This window comes from Quercus suber, unplaced genomic scaffold (genome assembly GCF_002906115.3).
Source record: "Quercus suber isolate HL8 unplaced genomic scaffold, Cork oak 2.0 scaffold_168, whole genome shotgun sequence".
Taxonomy (NCBI): domain Eukaryota; kingdom Viridiplantae; phylum Streptophyta; class Magnoliopsida; order Fagales; family Fagaceae; genus Quercus; species Quercus suber.
The window spans coordinates 1,244,806-1,258,911 of record NW_027069628.1 but is presented as its reverse complement, the minus strand read 5'-3'; the positions used below and the strand labels follow the sequence as shown (position 1 = coordinate 1,258,911).

Here is a 14,106-nt window from a genome sequence, read left to right as displayed (position 1 = left end):
GTTTTGTAATTGGTTGTATTTTGTAGACTTGATAGTGTGACGTGTCATCTTGTGATAAATCGGGAATTTTCCCTCTCTACACTTACTTTTGACTGAGTGTGGTTTACACTGTCCTAATATAGCTGATTAGTGCTTGTTGCATTCTGCATCAATACAAATTGTACTTGTTTGAGTTGTTGGGTTTTGATTTGAGCTATTTTTTCTCTGGTTCGCAACTGTGTTTGGTATATATGCTGTCTTGACACTCTGTTACTCCTATGTGACTAACCTGTTAATGATACGTGTGTATTTCCACCTATTATGTTCTGCTCTTGTTGTGGCCTCTTTTGCTTGTTTACAGATGGCTCCCACACCTACAAAGGAAAAGACTCCTTCTAAGAAGGTTGACAAAAGGCTAAAAATGGACCATAACTTGTTTAGGTCTGTTCAACACTTTGAGACATACAAAGATTCTTTCTTGAAAGGAACCATTATTCAGGAAAGGTTTATAGACTTAGGGGACTTGAAGGACACGTTGATTCCAGATTGTTTTGAGGGCAGAGGATGGGATAAGTTGTTGAGTGACCTACCTGCTGTTTGTGAGCCTTTAATAAGGGAATTCTATGCAAATGCTATTATAAGGGAGGATGAGCTGAATTGCTAGATCATAGGACATGAGTTCACCCTAGATGCACATGATATCGATGAGGTACTAGGGCTTGAGGGTTTAGAGGATCATGATTTCACCAATTACAAGGACAGGATGCTATCTATAGAAACTATCCAGAATCAGATTGGTGGTGTTAAAAAGGGGAGATGTCTGAACACTAATGCCTTCCCTGCTGACATGAGGTGTCTAACTACCATCATGATGTTCAACTTGTATCCAGTGAGGAAGCTGACTACAATCAACAATGCCAGAGCTATCTTCCTCATGGAGTTCAAGGAGAAAACCTTCATAGACATCAGCTCTCATATATTTGACACAATTGTGGATGAGACTAGAACAACATCAAGGGCCAAGCTAATTTTTCCCAGCCTTTTTATGAGACTTTTTAGACTGAAAGGTGTTGAAATCCCTCAAGATATCACTCCCATGACTCCACTCTCAGCCATTAACAAACAAACCATCACAAGGATACAAGTTCATCTTCCAGGTGATGAAGAGGTGGGTGACCAAGGAGAAGGTGATCTAATGGAAATTGAAGCAGAGGCGGCAGGATAGACATCCACACCCAGAAGCAAAGGCAAAAGGAGTCGGGCTTCAACCTCATCAGCTATACCTCCAGATGCATTTCAGATCATCCTAGAGAGAATTAATGGACTCAAAGAGGTCCAGAATAAGCATACTGATAAGATGGCAGCAATTCAAGATCAGCTCAACATACTTTTCGCCAAGTTTGACAGCATCAACACTCAGCAGTGACCCTTTGGCCATTTCGGTCAAAAAGGTGGAGAATTTTGAGAAGCAGCTTTTGAGGCGGAGTGTCATTTTTAGGGGGAGCAGCCAAAAATAGTGTTTATCTAGTTTATTATTCAGTCTTATTTTATGTTTATGATTATGGTGTTGGTTATGGTATTATGTTTTTGAATACTATTTTCATTATGGGTTTGATACAATGTGTTAAACAGTTTGTTTATTTTGCTGGTTTTAAAACTCTTGGATATGTTTGGGTGTGAAACTTTGGTTTATTAATTCTTAAGATGTTTTTCAATATGGTTTTACTGTTTGTACATGTTGCTTTTGTAAGCCTTTAAGGTTTATATACCCATGCTTTGTAGTTTTAATACTTGTTGTTAAATGTCATGCATTTTTCTTATATACATCACTCTTGTGCCCTTTGTTGGATTTTATATCCTTAATGCAATTTTCTAGTGTTGTTACATTGGTTGAGTGTTGGACATGCAAATGATACTTTGCAATTGAGCTTATTAGCTTGCATGTCCAGATGTTTATTCCATGTGTGAATGAGCATTGTGATCGCTTTTTATAGTGATTGTTCGTTCTTGGTCAAGTTATGGTTTATTACTTATTTCCATTTTGTTTGATCGCATTGTGCTTGCTCCATATGCATTACAAGTTTTCTGCATACAATGATCGTATTGTGTTGTTGTGTTTCAGGAGATACTTGTTCTTATGGTTTAAGAGCTTCACAGATTCTAGAGTTAGGTGTGAGTGAGTTTCGATTAACTATTGCCAACTCACGCATTAAGTCTAGAGTTTGTTGTAGGGTTTTGTCACAGAATAGCCAAAGGGGGAGATTGTAAGGTTGAATTTAATCAACCATTCTGTTGGCTTTATTCCGTGCCAAATTTGCCTGTAATTTAGTAATTAGTAAGCCTGTATTTAGGTGAGAACCATGTAAGGGTACTGAGTGAAAAAGTGTGAAGAAATGCTCAAGATTGTGCAAGGATGCAGAGACTCGTGGGTGACTTGCGATTGGCAAGCCGCCAACTGCAGTACACGAGTGAAGCGTGCAGAGAAGATGAATAGTCACGCCAGCTGGAGCACTACAGGACAAAAGGTCCAGCCTGGCCGTTCTGTTAGCTTGCTATTTGAACTTGCAACTCAGTCAGGTCATGAGGCCAAGCCGCCAGTCAGCCCTGTTTTAAAAAACCTGACTCTTCGCATTCCACTCTCACCCCAGTATAAATACCCCTTATACCCACGATATGTCGAGGGCTTCCAAAGAGAATTTTGAAAGAGTAGCCCTAGAGAAAAACAAGATTGATTCATCTATAATCTTTACATAGAGACTCTTCAAATTCCTCTACTCTCATCCTCTCCATTGTTAAATCCTTGAAAGGTTCTTACCCAAATCATTTTCTCACCATACCCATATCTGTGAGGAGGCTATTTGGTGCTTTGGGAAGCAGTTAGGAAGGGACCAATGGTTATTGGTTGATGCTATGTGCTATAGCGAAATCCGGTAAGCTAAAGAAGACAAATGTTCGATGCAACCTCGTTGGAGCAAGAAGCTTGGAGGGCTTAGGTACACAAGCTAGATTAGGCTTGGAGGGTGGGTCTTTCTGCTGTTCATGTATCCCAACTTCATTCTTTAGTGGATTATTGACCGCTTGAAGGGCGGCGGAGAGGTTTTACACCGAGGGTTTCGGTTTCCTCTTCGATAACACATCGTTGTGTTGCCCTTGTGTTTGCATCTCTCTTCCCTTAATCTTTGCCATTTAATTTCTGCTGTGGATGTGATTTTATTTGGTTTAGATTGTTTATCAATTCTGGTATAAGCTTATATTCATTTTCCGCACATACATTGTTTGATATTAAGCTTGAATTGGTATTTTGTAATTTGGGGGTCTAAATGTTCATAGTGTTTTATACACTATTTGAACATTCAACAGTTAGTAAATGATGGTTGGTAGGTATTTTGGAGTCACTTCAGCAACTAGGGTGTCTATCTTTCAATATGAAATTTTACTGAATTACATTACCACGGTACAAAAAAATATAGAACCCAGACAAGTTCGAAAAATGGGGGACTTTTATAAATAAAAAATTTTCCAAATACTTTAGAACCACATGATATTCAAATTTTGAGATAACCGTCAAATGAGATTGTAAAATAATTCAGTAAAAATTCCAAATTCTTTAGAACCACATGATGTTCAGATTCTGAGATAACCGTCAAATGAGATTGTAATATGTTCAGAGATTAGATATTTTCTATTGAAAAACTTGGCTAGTGCAAAAATATCACATAAAAGGTCTTGGTATTCAATGATGTGGGCACCTGTCATCGTTTTGATTACTATTTTAACCACTAGTTGCTCACAAGTTACCCGTTAATTTACATGTTTTTAAGCTGGATTATTTCTTCAAGTATTTGTAACTTTTAATTATAAATAAAATGAAAAGTCTATGCTAAAATATTATATATATATATATATATATATTTTTTTTTTTTTTGGTNGAAGATCAAGACCATAGCTGCCAAGGTCGTCGAGGCTTTGCAGCAGACTGACGAGTACAATACTGCGCTCTTTAGCCGATACTTTAAAGGGTTTAAGCTCCTGAGACGATACTTCATCAAGCACCCCTCTGGAGTGGATTTGGAAAACCTTGACCGCAAAGAGGTAGACAAGGAGATGGTTGCGGACAAGGCCTCCCACTTTGTAGCCTCTGAAGGTGATGCCCCCAAGAGTGCTCTTCCTCCTCCAGCTGGTGATGATGCAGTCACAAAGGCCTCCCACTTTTTTTTTTTTTTTTTTTTTTTTGTTGTAAGTGCCCAGTGTGTTTTTGGGCCTTTTAAGTCTATTTTGAGAACAATATTTTTATTCTAATTTGAGAAAAACCTTGCCTTGTATTTATGGGCTTTTGATTATAACGATGACACTGTTCTAGTTGCTTGTTGATTTTGGGCTCTCAGTTGTGTTTGTAATTCTGTGCTTACTTGCTTGTTTGTGTTCTTGTCTCTATATGATCCTTGCTTGCTTCAGCCATTTAGTTGCTTCATTTGCATTAGTACATTGTACTTAGTTAAATTTTTTGTTGTGACCTGTCCTTTTGAAGGAGGACTGGCTCGTTTGTAACTTGTACTCGTCTAGGCAGAGAATTGACCTGTACTTCATTAGTAACTTACATCCGTCTAGGAAAAATATTTTTACTTAGCCATTTTTATGACTTACACCCATTTTAGGGATTTTGTCATCTTTGGTTTCGTCAGTAATTTACATCTGTCTAAGCGGAATCTTGTTCCTTAGCCATTTTTATGACTTACACCCATCTAAGGGATTTTGTCATCTTTGGCTTCGTTAGTAACTTACATTCGTCTAAGCGAAATTTTGTTACTTAGCCATTTTTATGACTTACACCCATTTAAGGGATCTTGTCATCTTTTCTCTCTCTCTCTCTCTCTTTGCTACTGTGTTTACTCGCATTAAGCCATTGACTGAATAGTTATTTTATTGCTTCCAAAAATTAATACAATTGCATGTTACATCTAGTGCTGGTACTTCTTCAAGTGCTCGATGTTCCATGGTCATGGGAGTCTCTGCCCATCCAAGGTTTCTAGGTGATAACTGCCTTGTTTGGAGTAATGGACGACTCGGTAAGGTCCTTCCTAGGTCGGGCTGAGTTTCCCTTGGGCAGGATCTCTAGTCGCTGGGGTCACTTTGCATAGGATGAGGTCCCCTATGTCAAGTCGTCTGAGCTTCACTCTCTTGTTTTAGTATTCAGCAATCTTCTGCTGATACTTCATCATCTTGTTAGCAACTCCATCTCAAACTTCATCTAGGCAATCCAGGTTGACTCTTAGCTGATCATCGTTGCTATCCTCATAGAACATTTCTCGTCTAATACTGCTTATTCCTACTTCAACCGAGATTACTGCCTCAGTTCTGTAAGTGAGTCTGAAGGGGGTTTCTCCTATTGGGGTTCTTGTCGTAGTCCTGTAAGCCGATAAGACATTGGGCAATTCCTCGGGCTAGGCTCCATTAGCTTCATCTAGCTTGGCTTTAATGATTTTGAGTAGTGTCTGATTAGTCACCTCCATCTGTCCGTTTACTTGTGGATGTCTCAGTGATGAGAACTGGTTCTTGATCCCTAGACGCGAGCAAAAATCCCTGAAGCTCTGACTATCAAACTGCCACCCATTATCTGATATGATTGTCCGTGGAATCCAGAACCTGCAAATTATGTTCTTCCACACAAAGTTCTAGATTTTCGCTTTGGTGATGGTTGCTAACGTCTCTGCTTTAACTCATTTCGTGAATTAATTAATAGCGATTAGTAGGAACTTTACTTGTTCTTTACCTTGGGGTAATGGGATGACGATGTCGATTCCCCATTGTGCGAATGGCCAAAGAGAGGCTATCGTAGTTAGTCTCTCAACTGGGAGGCGTTGGACATTCCCAAACCTCTAGCACTTGTCGCACTTCTTGACGAGCTCTGTCGCATCTATCTGCATAGTAGCCAAAAGTAACCTATTCTGATGACTTTACTTACCAAGGATCTAGGACCTGTATGGTCTTCGCACACCCCTATAAAATTTCTTCCAGAATATACTTGGCCTCCTCTTCATCTACGCACTTCAGGTAAGGCATGGAAAAGCCTCTTTTTTAGAGGGTGTCATTCAGGATCGTGAATTTGACTGCTCTTTTCCTAACCTTCCTGGCCTTCTTGACATGGGAGATGGCCGTCTTGGAAGAATGATATGATCGGGTTCATCTAGCTGCCTGCACTTTAGATTGCAAATGTAGAGATTTCTTCAATGTTAGGGCATTTCTAGACTTCTATCTCTAAGCCCATGCTCGTTGATCCTTCTTCTGACGATGCTAGCTTTACAATTTCGTCTGCTACAATGTTTTATCTCCTGGGGATCTGCACGAACTCCACCTTATCAAACTCCTGTGTCAAATCCTTCGTTAGCTTGAGGTGTTTTTGCATTCTTTCCTCCTTTGCTTCATACTCCTCCTTTATTTGCCATATTACCAGCTTAGAATCGCTTTGGAGGAGCAAATTTTTTACTCCAAGGGCTTTTCTAACCCTTAGCCCCATCAATATTCCTTCATACTCAACTTTATTATTAGTGGTCAGAAATTTTAGTTGAACTCTGTATTTAACCGTTTCTTCATCTGAGGTGGTTATAACGACCCCTACTCCCCACCTTTTTTGGCCGAACAAGCTATCTGTCTGTATCGTCCACCACTCTGTCTTGTCGATGAGGCCATCCTTACCTGGAAGAGTAAACTCATCGATGAAGTCTGCCAGAGCCTGTGCCTTAATGGCTATCCTGGGGTGGTACTCGATGTCAAACTAGGTAAGCTCAATTGCCTATTGGACCATTCTCCCTGTGGCTTCAAGCTTGTTCATGGACTTCTTGATGGGTTGGTCCGTCATTACCACGATAGGGTTCGCCTGAAAGTAAGGTCGCAACTTGCACGAAGCTATTACTAATGCAAATGCAATCTGTTCAATCCTTGGGTAATTGGCTTTTACACCTTGAAAAGCTTGGCTGACGTAGTAAACTAGGAGTTGTTTCTTGTCCTCTTCCCAAATCAAGGTTGCACTCATAGCTGTGGCTGATACTGCTAGATATAAATATAGGTTTTCTCCTTCCTTGGATAGACTTAGGAGGGGCGGATTGCTCAGTTAACACTTAAGTTCTTGAAAAGCTTCCTTGCATTTGTCAGTCCATGCAAAAGCCTACTTTAATGTCTTGAAGAAGGGTAAGCATTTGTCTGTCGCTTTAGGAACGAACCTGTTGAGTGTCGCTATCCTTCCTATGAGCTTCTGAACTTCTTTGACTGTCTTTGGCAATGCCATACCGAGTATGGCTCACACTTTCTTTGGGTTTGCTTCTATCCCACTTTAGGACACCATGAATCCCAAGAACTTTCTTGAGGCTACTCCAAAGGCATACTTACCGGGGTTCAACTTCAACTGGTACTATCTAAGTGTGGTAAATGTTTCCTTAAGGTTGTCTAGAAGGGAAAGTTCTTCTTTACTCTTAATGAGCATGTCATCCACATATACCTCTATATTTCTCCCGATCTGCTTGCTGAACATTCTATTCACTAACCTCTGGTAAGTTGCTCCTGCATTTTTCAATCCGAATGGCATTACCTTATAGCAATAAAGCCCTTGTCTCGTGATGAAAGCAGTTTTCTCCTAGTCCTCTTCAGCCATCTTTATTTGGTTGTATCCTGAAAAGGCATCCATGAATGTTAGTAGTTTATGCCTTGCTATAGAATCCATTAGCTAGTCTATCATTGGCAGAAGGAAACTATCTTTTGGGCAAGCTTTATTTAAGTCCGTGAAGTCCACGCACATCCTTCATTTTACATTCTCTTTCTTCACTAGGACAACATTGGCGAGCCACTCTGGATAGTAAACTTCTCGAACAAAACCTACTTATAGCAACTTGTTAACCTCATCTATAATTGCTTGACTCTATTCTGGAGTGAAGACCCATCGTCTCTGCTGGATGGGTTTCTTTTCAAGGTTCACATTTAGCTTATGTTCGATGACTCTTGGGGATATGCCTGGCATGTCCTCATGACTCCATGCAAAGACGTCTAGGTTCTCTTTAAGGAACTAGACAAGTCTTGCTCTTATCTCGGGAATCAATGTCGTCCCTATCCTAGTCGTCTTTGTTGTTTCTCCTTGGACCAACTCTACTGTCTCTAAGGCTTCCACTTTCTCTTCTTCCTTCTCCTCGATTATCCATGTATGGTTTTCTTTGGCAACTAGCACGGCCTGGTAATATTCCCTGGCCAGTACTTGATCTCCTTTCACTTCACCCACACCATTCTCTATTAGGAACTTTACCTTCAAACAATAGGTAGACGTTGCTGCTTTCCAACGGTTAAGCGTGGGTCTCCTGATGATCACATTATAAGATGAAGGGCAATTTACTACTAAAAAGTCCAACTAACGAGTTAACTACCTCAGGTGAGTCCCCACTACAACTGTTAGCATCACTATGCCTCGGGGATACACCCTGTCTCCACTGAAGCTGATGAGGGGAGAGTCAAATGGGCATAGCCTTCTTAGATCTAGCTTCAGCTGGTGGAAAGCAGAGATGTAGACAATGTCTGCCGAGCTACCACTATCTACGAGGATTCTCCTGGTATTAAATCCTTCTATCATAAGCATTATAACCAAAGGATCGTCATGAGGCTGCTTCACTCCCCTAGCATCTTCTTCTGAGAAATACATGTCCCAGTCCGTTTATCTTTGCTTAAGTGGAGGCATTCTGTGGACACTGTTCATTTTCCTCTGGTATGCTTTCTTGAGGGATTTGAATGACCCCCATGTGGATAGGCCACCTGTGATCATCTTTATTTCCCAGATTACACTTGGTGAGCACTGGGACATGTGATCCTTGAAACTAGGTGAAAATTCACGCTAGTTCTTGTTGTCACCTCAGAATCTGCTAGATTTCCCTTTTTCCACATACTTCTATAGTTTCTCTTTCTGTATAAGCTCCTCTATTTGCTCCTTTAGGTCCCTGCAATCCTCAGTGTAATGGCCGTGATCCTTGTGGAACCGGCAGTACTTCTTCTTGTCACAGACATTGGGGGATGAATGTAATGGCCTTGGCCATTTGAGGTACTGTTCATCCTTAATCTATGCCAAAATTTTGTCAACAGGCATAACTAAAGGAGTGAATTTTACCGTTCAAGGATTTTTTTTGTCTTTCCTTTTATTCCCATCATTAGTTCGACAATCTGAATGCTCCTTTTTTTGTCCTCTACGATCGTCCTCCTTCCTTCCTTTGTCCCCTAGCTTTTCCATGTCCTTTATGGTGGCTAACGCATCTTCTGCATTCATGTACTTCTGTACCTTCAGGAGCATTTTTGCCATTGTCTTAAGAGGATTCTTCATGAGTGAAACCACAAACTCTTTGGACTTCAACCCCGTTTTAAAGGTCATCAACTGCACCTTGTCATCAGCTTCGTCCACCTCCAGGGTCCCCCGAGTAAAACGTTTCACGTACGGCCTCAGGGTTTCTTTCTCCCCATGTCTAATGGTGAGTAAGTGGTCTACCGGCCTCTTAGGGCTTTGCCCCCTGACAAAATGGCGCAGAAAGCTGTTGCTTAACTGTTTAAAGTTGTCGATGGACAATGTTGATAACTTTGTGAACCATTCCCTTGCAGCTCCTTTGAGAGTGGTGGGGAATGAACGACACAGTATTTCGTCAGGAGGCTGTTGAAGGCCTAGTGTCGTCTTAAAGGTGTTAAGGTGGTCCTTGGGGTCCTTAAGTCCGTCAAATGGCTCAAGTTGAGGCAACTGAAATTTCGACGGCATAGGGAATTCTAAGACTGTTGTGGTGAAGGGAGAGTCTGTTGCCCTGACCATTCTATCCAGGCTTTAGTCTATTTTCCCCTTAATGGCGTTCCTCAGCTTGTCCATCTCCTTTCTCATCTCCCGAAGAAGATCTGAGTTTTGCTCATCCGGGGTAGCTAGTCCTCAACGGTCTCTTCTCCTATGGCTATTTCCCTCATCCTCTTCATTGGCTCTAGACCGGTTCTCCTCCTATTGAAGCCGTAGCCTCATTTCCTGATTTTGTCTGGTGAGCTCTTCGACGCTAGTCGTAAGAGCCTGGACTTACATGGCTAACACAATAGAATCTTGATTGGACTCCATCTGAATGTAGAAATGAATTGGGAACTACACTTTCAAACTTAAGTACGAAAATGTCGTCCCCACAGATGGTGCCAAACTGATGAAGTGAAAATTGTTAGTCCTTGTAAGTGTGTCCAGATGGAGCTGAATCTTCATCAGTGTCCTTGCAAATATGGAAAGATTGCTCCCTCAAGGTGGTCACTAGTGTGGTGTCTACCACAACGTCTCCGATACCAAAGTTAGTACAAAGAAGCCTTTAGAATAACAGAATAACTATGAGTATTTTTAGGAGTGTCTATGTATCTTGTGTTGGTGCTATGAGGTCTTTATATATATTTCCACAGCTCCTAGCTGTTGTGGTTGTTATTGTGATTTTAATGCCTCTATTGGTAATGCCTCATGTTCAGTAATATGGGTTTTGATGGGTTTCCAACAGTCTGTACAACTAATTTTGTAGTCGGTTGAGTCATCATTGACTGCATTGATTAGCTTTCCTACCTTCGTCAGTGTCATGGATTTATTGGCGCATGTATTTGGTTATCTCGTCTGTGAAAGAGAGATCGTCGATCCTATCAATTAGTATCGCACGATACACGATACGTATCGTACGATATGTATCGTACGATATGAATAGTATTGTGTGTAAAACATTTCGTATTGTATTGACATATCGTAAGTGCTCATGAATTGTACGATACATTGTGCATATCGTGTAAATCGTATTGTATCGTAAAAGTGTACGTATCATATGATACATAGACAAATGCTTTAAAATGAGATTTTTTATTAAAATTTGTATTTTTTATTTGAATCTAACAAGTTGTTAGACTTGTTTTTAATACAAAATCATTAGGTTACTTGAAAGCTCGAATTTGAGTGAAAACATAAGAGTTGTTTAGACCCCTAAATTAAAAATTATAGCTTGGTTGATTTTACTCTAACTAAAACTAAGTGCAGAATAGAGTAAATGCGAGCGAACAAAAAAATATAACCACTCTAAGCCATATTCATCAAATATTAACAATAAAATGAAAGCTAAAAAAGTAGGGAAAAAGTATGCAAATACAAGATAACATCTCGATGTCGAAGAGGAAACTGAAGAACTCGACAAAAAACCTCTCCTCCGCCCTTTAAGCGGTAAATCAATCCACTAAAGAATGAGCTGGAGTACACAAATAACAAAAGACCCTCCAAGCCTAGTCTACTCTATGTACTTGAGCCCTTCAAGCTCCTACTACCAACTGACTTGACGAAGTCTTGTCTTTTCTAGCTCTCCGAATCACGCAATTCAGCCCAATTGCATCCACTAAAAAATTGACTTCTTCCAATACTTTCCAGCAGCACCAAAACCTCACTTTACACTCAAGATGGGTGTGGTACATTTTTGGGCTATCAACCTCTCAAAGATTTGGATATAGAGAGTTAGAAGTTAAAGAAAACTACAATGGATTGTGTAAAGGATTTTTGGGTATGATAATCTCTAACTCTTGAGAGTTATGGCTAGGGTTTTCTCTCTGAAAAAACACTCCTGACAATATGTGGGTAATGATGGTATATATACTTTGGGTAAAGAGATAGTGTATAAGATATGACAAAATAGCATAATAGAATGTTTCACGGGTATCTCGTGGGAAGGCTTTACCCACGAAATAGGCATGAAAACTAGCTGTCACCATCTATCATGACTCTTCGCATTCTAGTCATGTACTGAGCACATGGCTTCACTTCACAGGAAGTCTTCTCGCAAGCTACCCACGAAAACTTCTTTGATCTTCAATTTGTCTTGAGTCTTTACACTCTCTCTCACACACAATCCATACAATGAAATCACACATAAAATACAGGATACATAAGATTGAACAAAATTACAATCAAATGTGGCACGGAATTATAGCCAACACAAAATAATTGTAAATCACAACTTTACACTACTTAATTTAGCCTAATAAAATATCTATAATTTTTTTTTCCTCTCTCTTTCTCCTACAAAATTTTGACTATACAATATACACTTACACTTCACTTTGATATTTACACATTTATTTTCTATACTATGAATAAGATATTAACTGACAATATAATTCTTTTTTATTCTTGTCATTATTGTTATAAGTCCAAGAAACTAGAATGCCAAAAAGACTTTTTTTTTTTTTTAATATATAAATAAAAAAATTATCAAAATAAAAAAACAAGAAAAGATAGTAAATGTTAATGATGATGAAGAAAATTTTAATAAAAAAAGAAGTTTGCAAAATGATTAATGTGATGATAACATTGACTTTAATGGGGTTGAATAGGGAATATGATGAAAATAAATTATTACTTTTTTGGTCATTTGTAATATATTATTACTTTTGAATTTAAGCAATTTAAATGTGTATGTTATAAACACAATTTAGTTTGATTTATTTACTTAGTTTGTTAAATATTACTACATAAGTGATGACTAAATTAGCCATTAGTTGAACATATTTAAAATTTATAATGAATATACCCTTTATATATGTATAAGTGTTTGTATATCTTACAATACATGATACGATACAATACACGATACCAAAAAATGAAAAATCAATTCACGATATAATTCACATTTTGACAATTATGAATCAATGTAATAAATCCATTAATTTTAGCATTTTGAGGGATTTGTTATAAGACTTTGAAGGCCAACTCCACATGGATGGCTTCTGAGTTAGGGATTTGTTACTCTCTTTTGGATATAAAGAAATTTACACCACAACGGTGTTAGTAAAATCATCGCAACCAAAGTATGAGGTAATGGAGACTTATGAGTTAGGGTTCATGAGCCAGAGTTTTGAGTTAAAGAGGGCTTTATTGTTGGTTGTGTGCAGTTGTTTCAACTTTTGACTCTACTACTACTTAGCTGCTGAGATTTTTTTTTTTTTTTTTTGTATTAGTAAGAACAAAATTATTTTTGTTTAGGATTTTTTAAATGACATGGTTTTTTTTAAAAATAAAAATAAAATTGATTAATTGTGCTTAATTTTTTTTTTAATTTTTACTATTGGTAACTTTTGTTGTTGAGCTATTTTTTTGGGCTTGTATATTTTGTTTTAGATTTTAAATCCACAAATTTTTTTATAGTCACTAAAATGAGGAAAATACTAGCACTACAAACTTTTTATAAATTATTGATGTAATAAATGGTGGGTCCATGTGCGAACCAATAAGAATTTGCTACAAAAACGGTTTTTAAAAATGTTGTAAAAAAGTTTGTGAATATAGTATTACTCTTAAAAGAATCAATGATATTGTGAAAAAAAAAACGTAATTTTATAGAAAAAATTGCTAAAATTAGTGTACACACACACATATATATTAAAAAAAAAAAAAAAAATTAGAGGGGCCCCCCCCCCCCCCCCTCCCCTGGTAGTCCAAGGCTAGCTACATCCCTAGGTTCATGGCACAAGAAATAGGAAAGCAGGGGATATGTTCTGGAAGAATAAGAGATATAACTATGATTGTGACCACGTGATTGCTATCCATTTGTTTGTTTTTTTTAGACCCCTTAAAGCAAATTGTTTAACTTAATATATTGGCCAAGTAATTACTTAGGTTAATTATGAAATTTATGTTAAACAAAGAGAGATCATATCATGTACAATAGCAGAAAAATAAAGAACACACCGATATGATCACCTTGGAAAACCAATGAAACGAACAGTCTCAAGGTAAAAATTTGTGGAGAATTTGACCTAGTTATCTTCATGGTAAAACAAATCCACTATAAGAGAAAGTTTTTACAAAAGATTTAACCCTAAATCTATTGCTACCTCCAGTTGTAACTTACTGACACGACTATATGCAAGCTCCGAATCTATAGACTCCTTCTTTCTTGGATTTAAAAACCACAAACTCTCATGTTTGTGACTTTGATAGCCCACTCAAAAGTTTAGCAACACAAACCCTCCAATTTGTGACTTCAAGACCACCCATGAAGGTTTAAATCATCAACTTCAGATCTATCAAATCTAATAATATGAGAATGATTTCTGGTAGTGACTTTGAAAGAGAAA

General features: G+C 38.3%; 1 protein-coding gene across 1 annotated transcript; it reads right to left on the bottom strand.

The window, feature by feature from the left end:
- Positions 1-9,118: 9,118 nt before the first annotated feature.
- Positions 9,119-9,799, bottom strand: LOC136069414 (uncharacterized). The gene has a single exon (XM_065777919.1). It carries the CDS (start codon positions 9,797-9,799, stop codon positions 9,119-9,121), a length of 681 nt encoding a protein of 226 aa, XP_065633991.1.
- Positions 9,800-14,106: the final 4,307 nt, after the last annotated feature.

Excerpts from the sequence above, each read along its gene's own strand:
- LOC136069414 (XM_065777919.1), bottom strand. The coding sequence starts at position 9,799 with ATGGTCAGGGCAACAGACTCTCCCTTCACCACAACAGTCTTAGAATTC.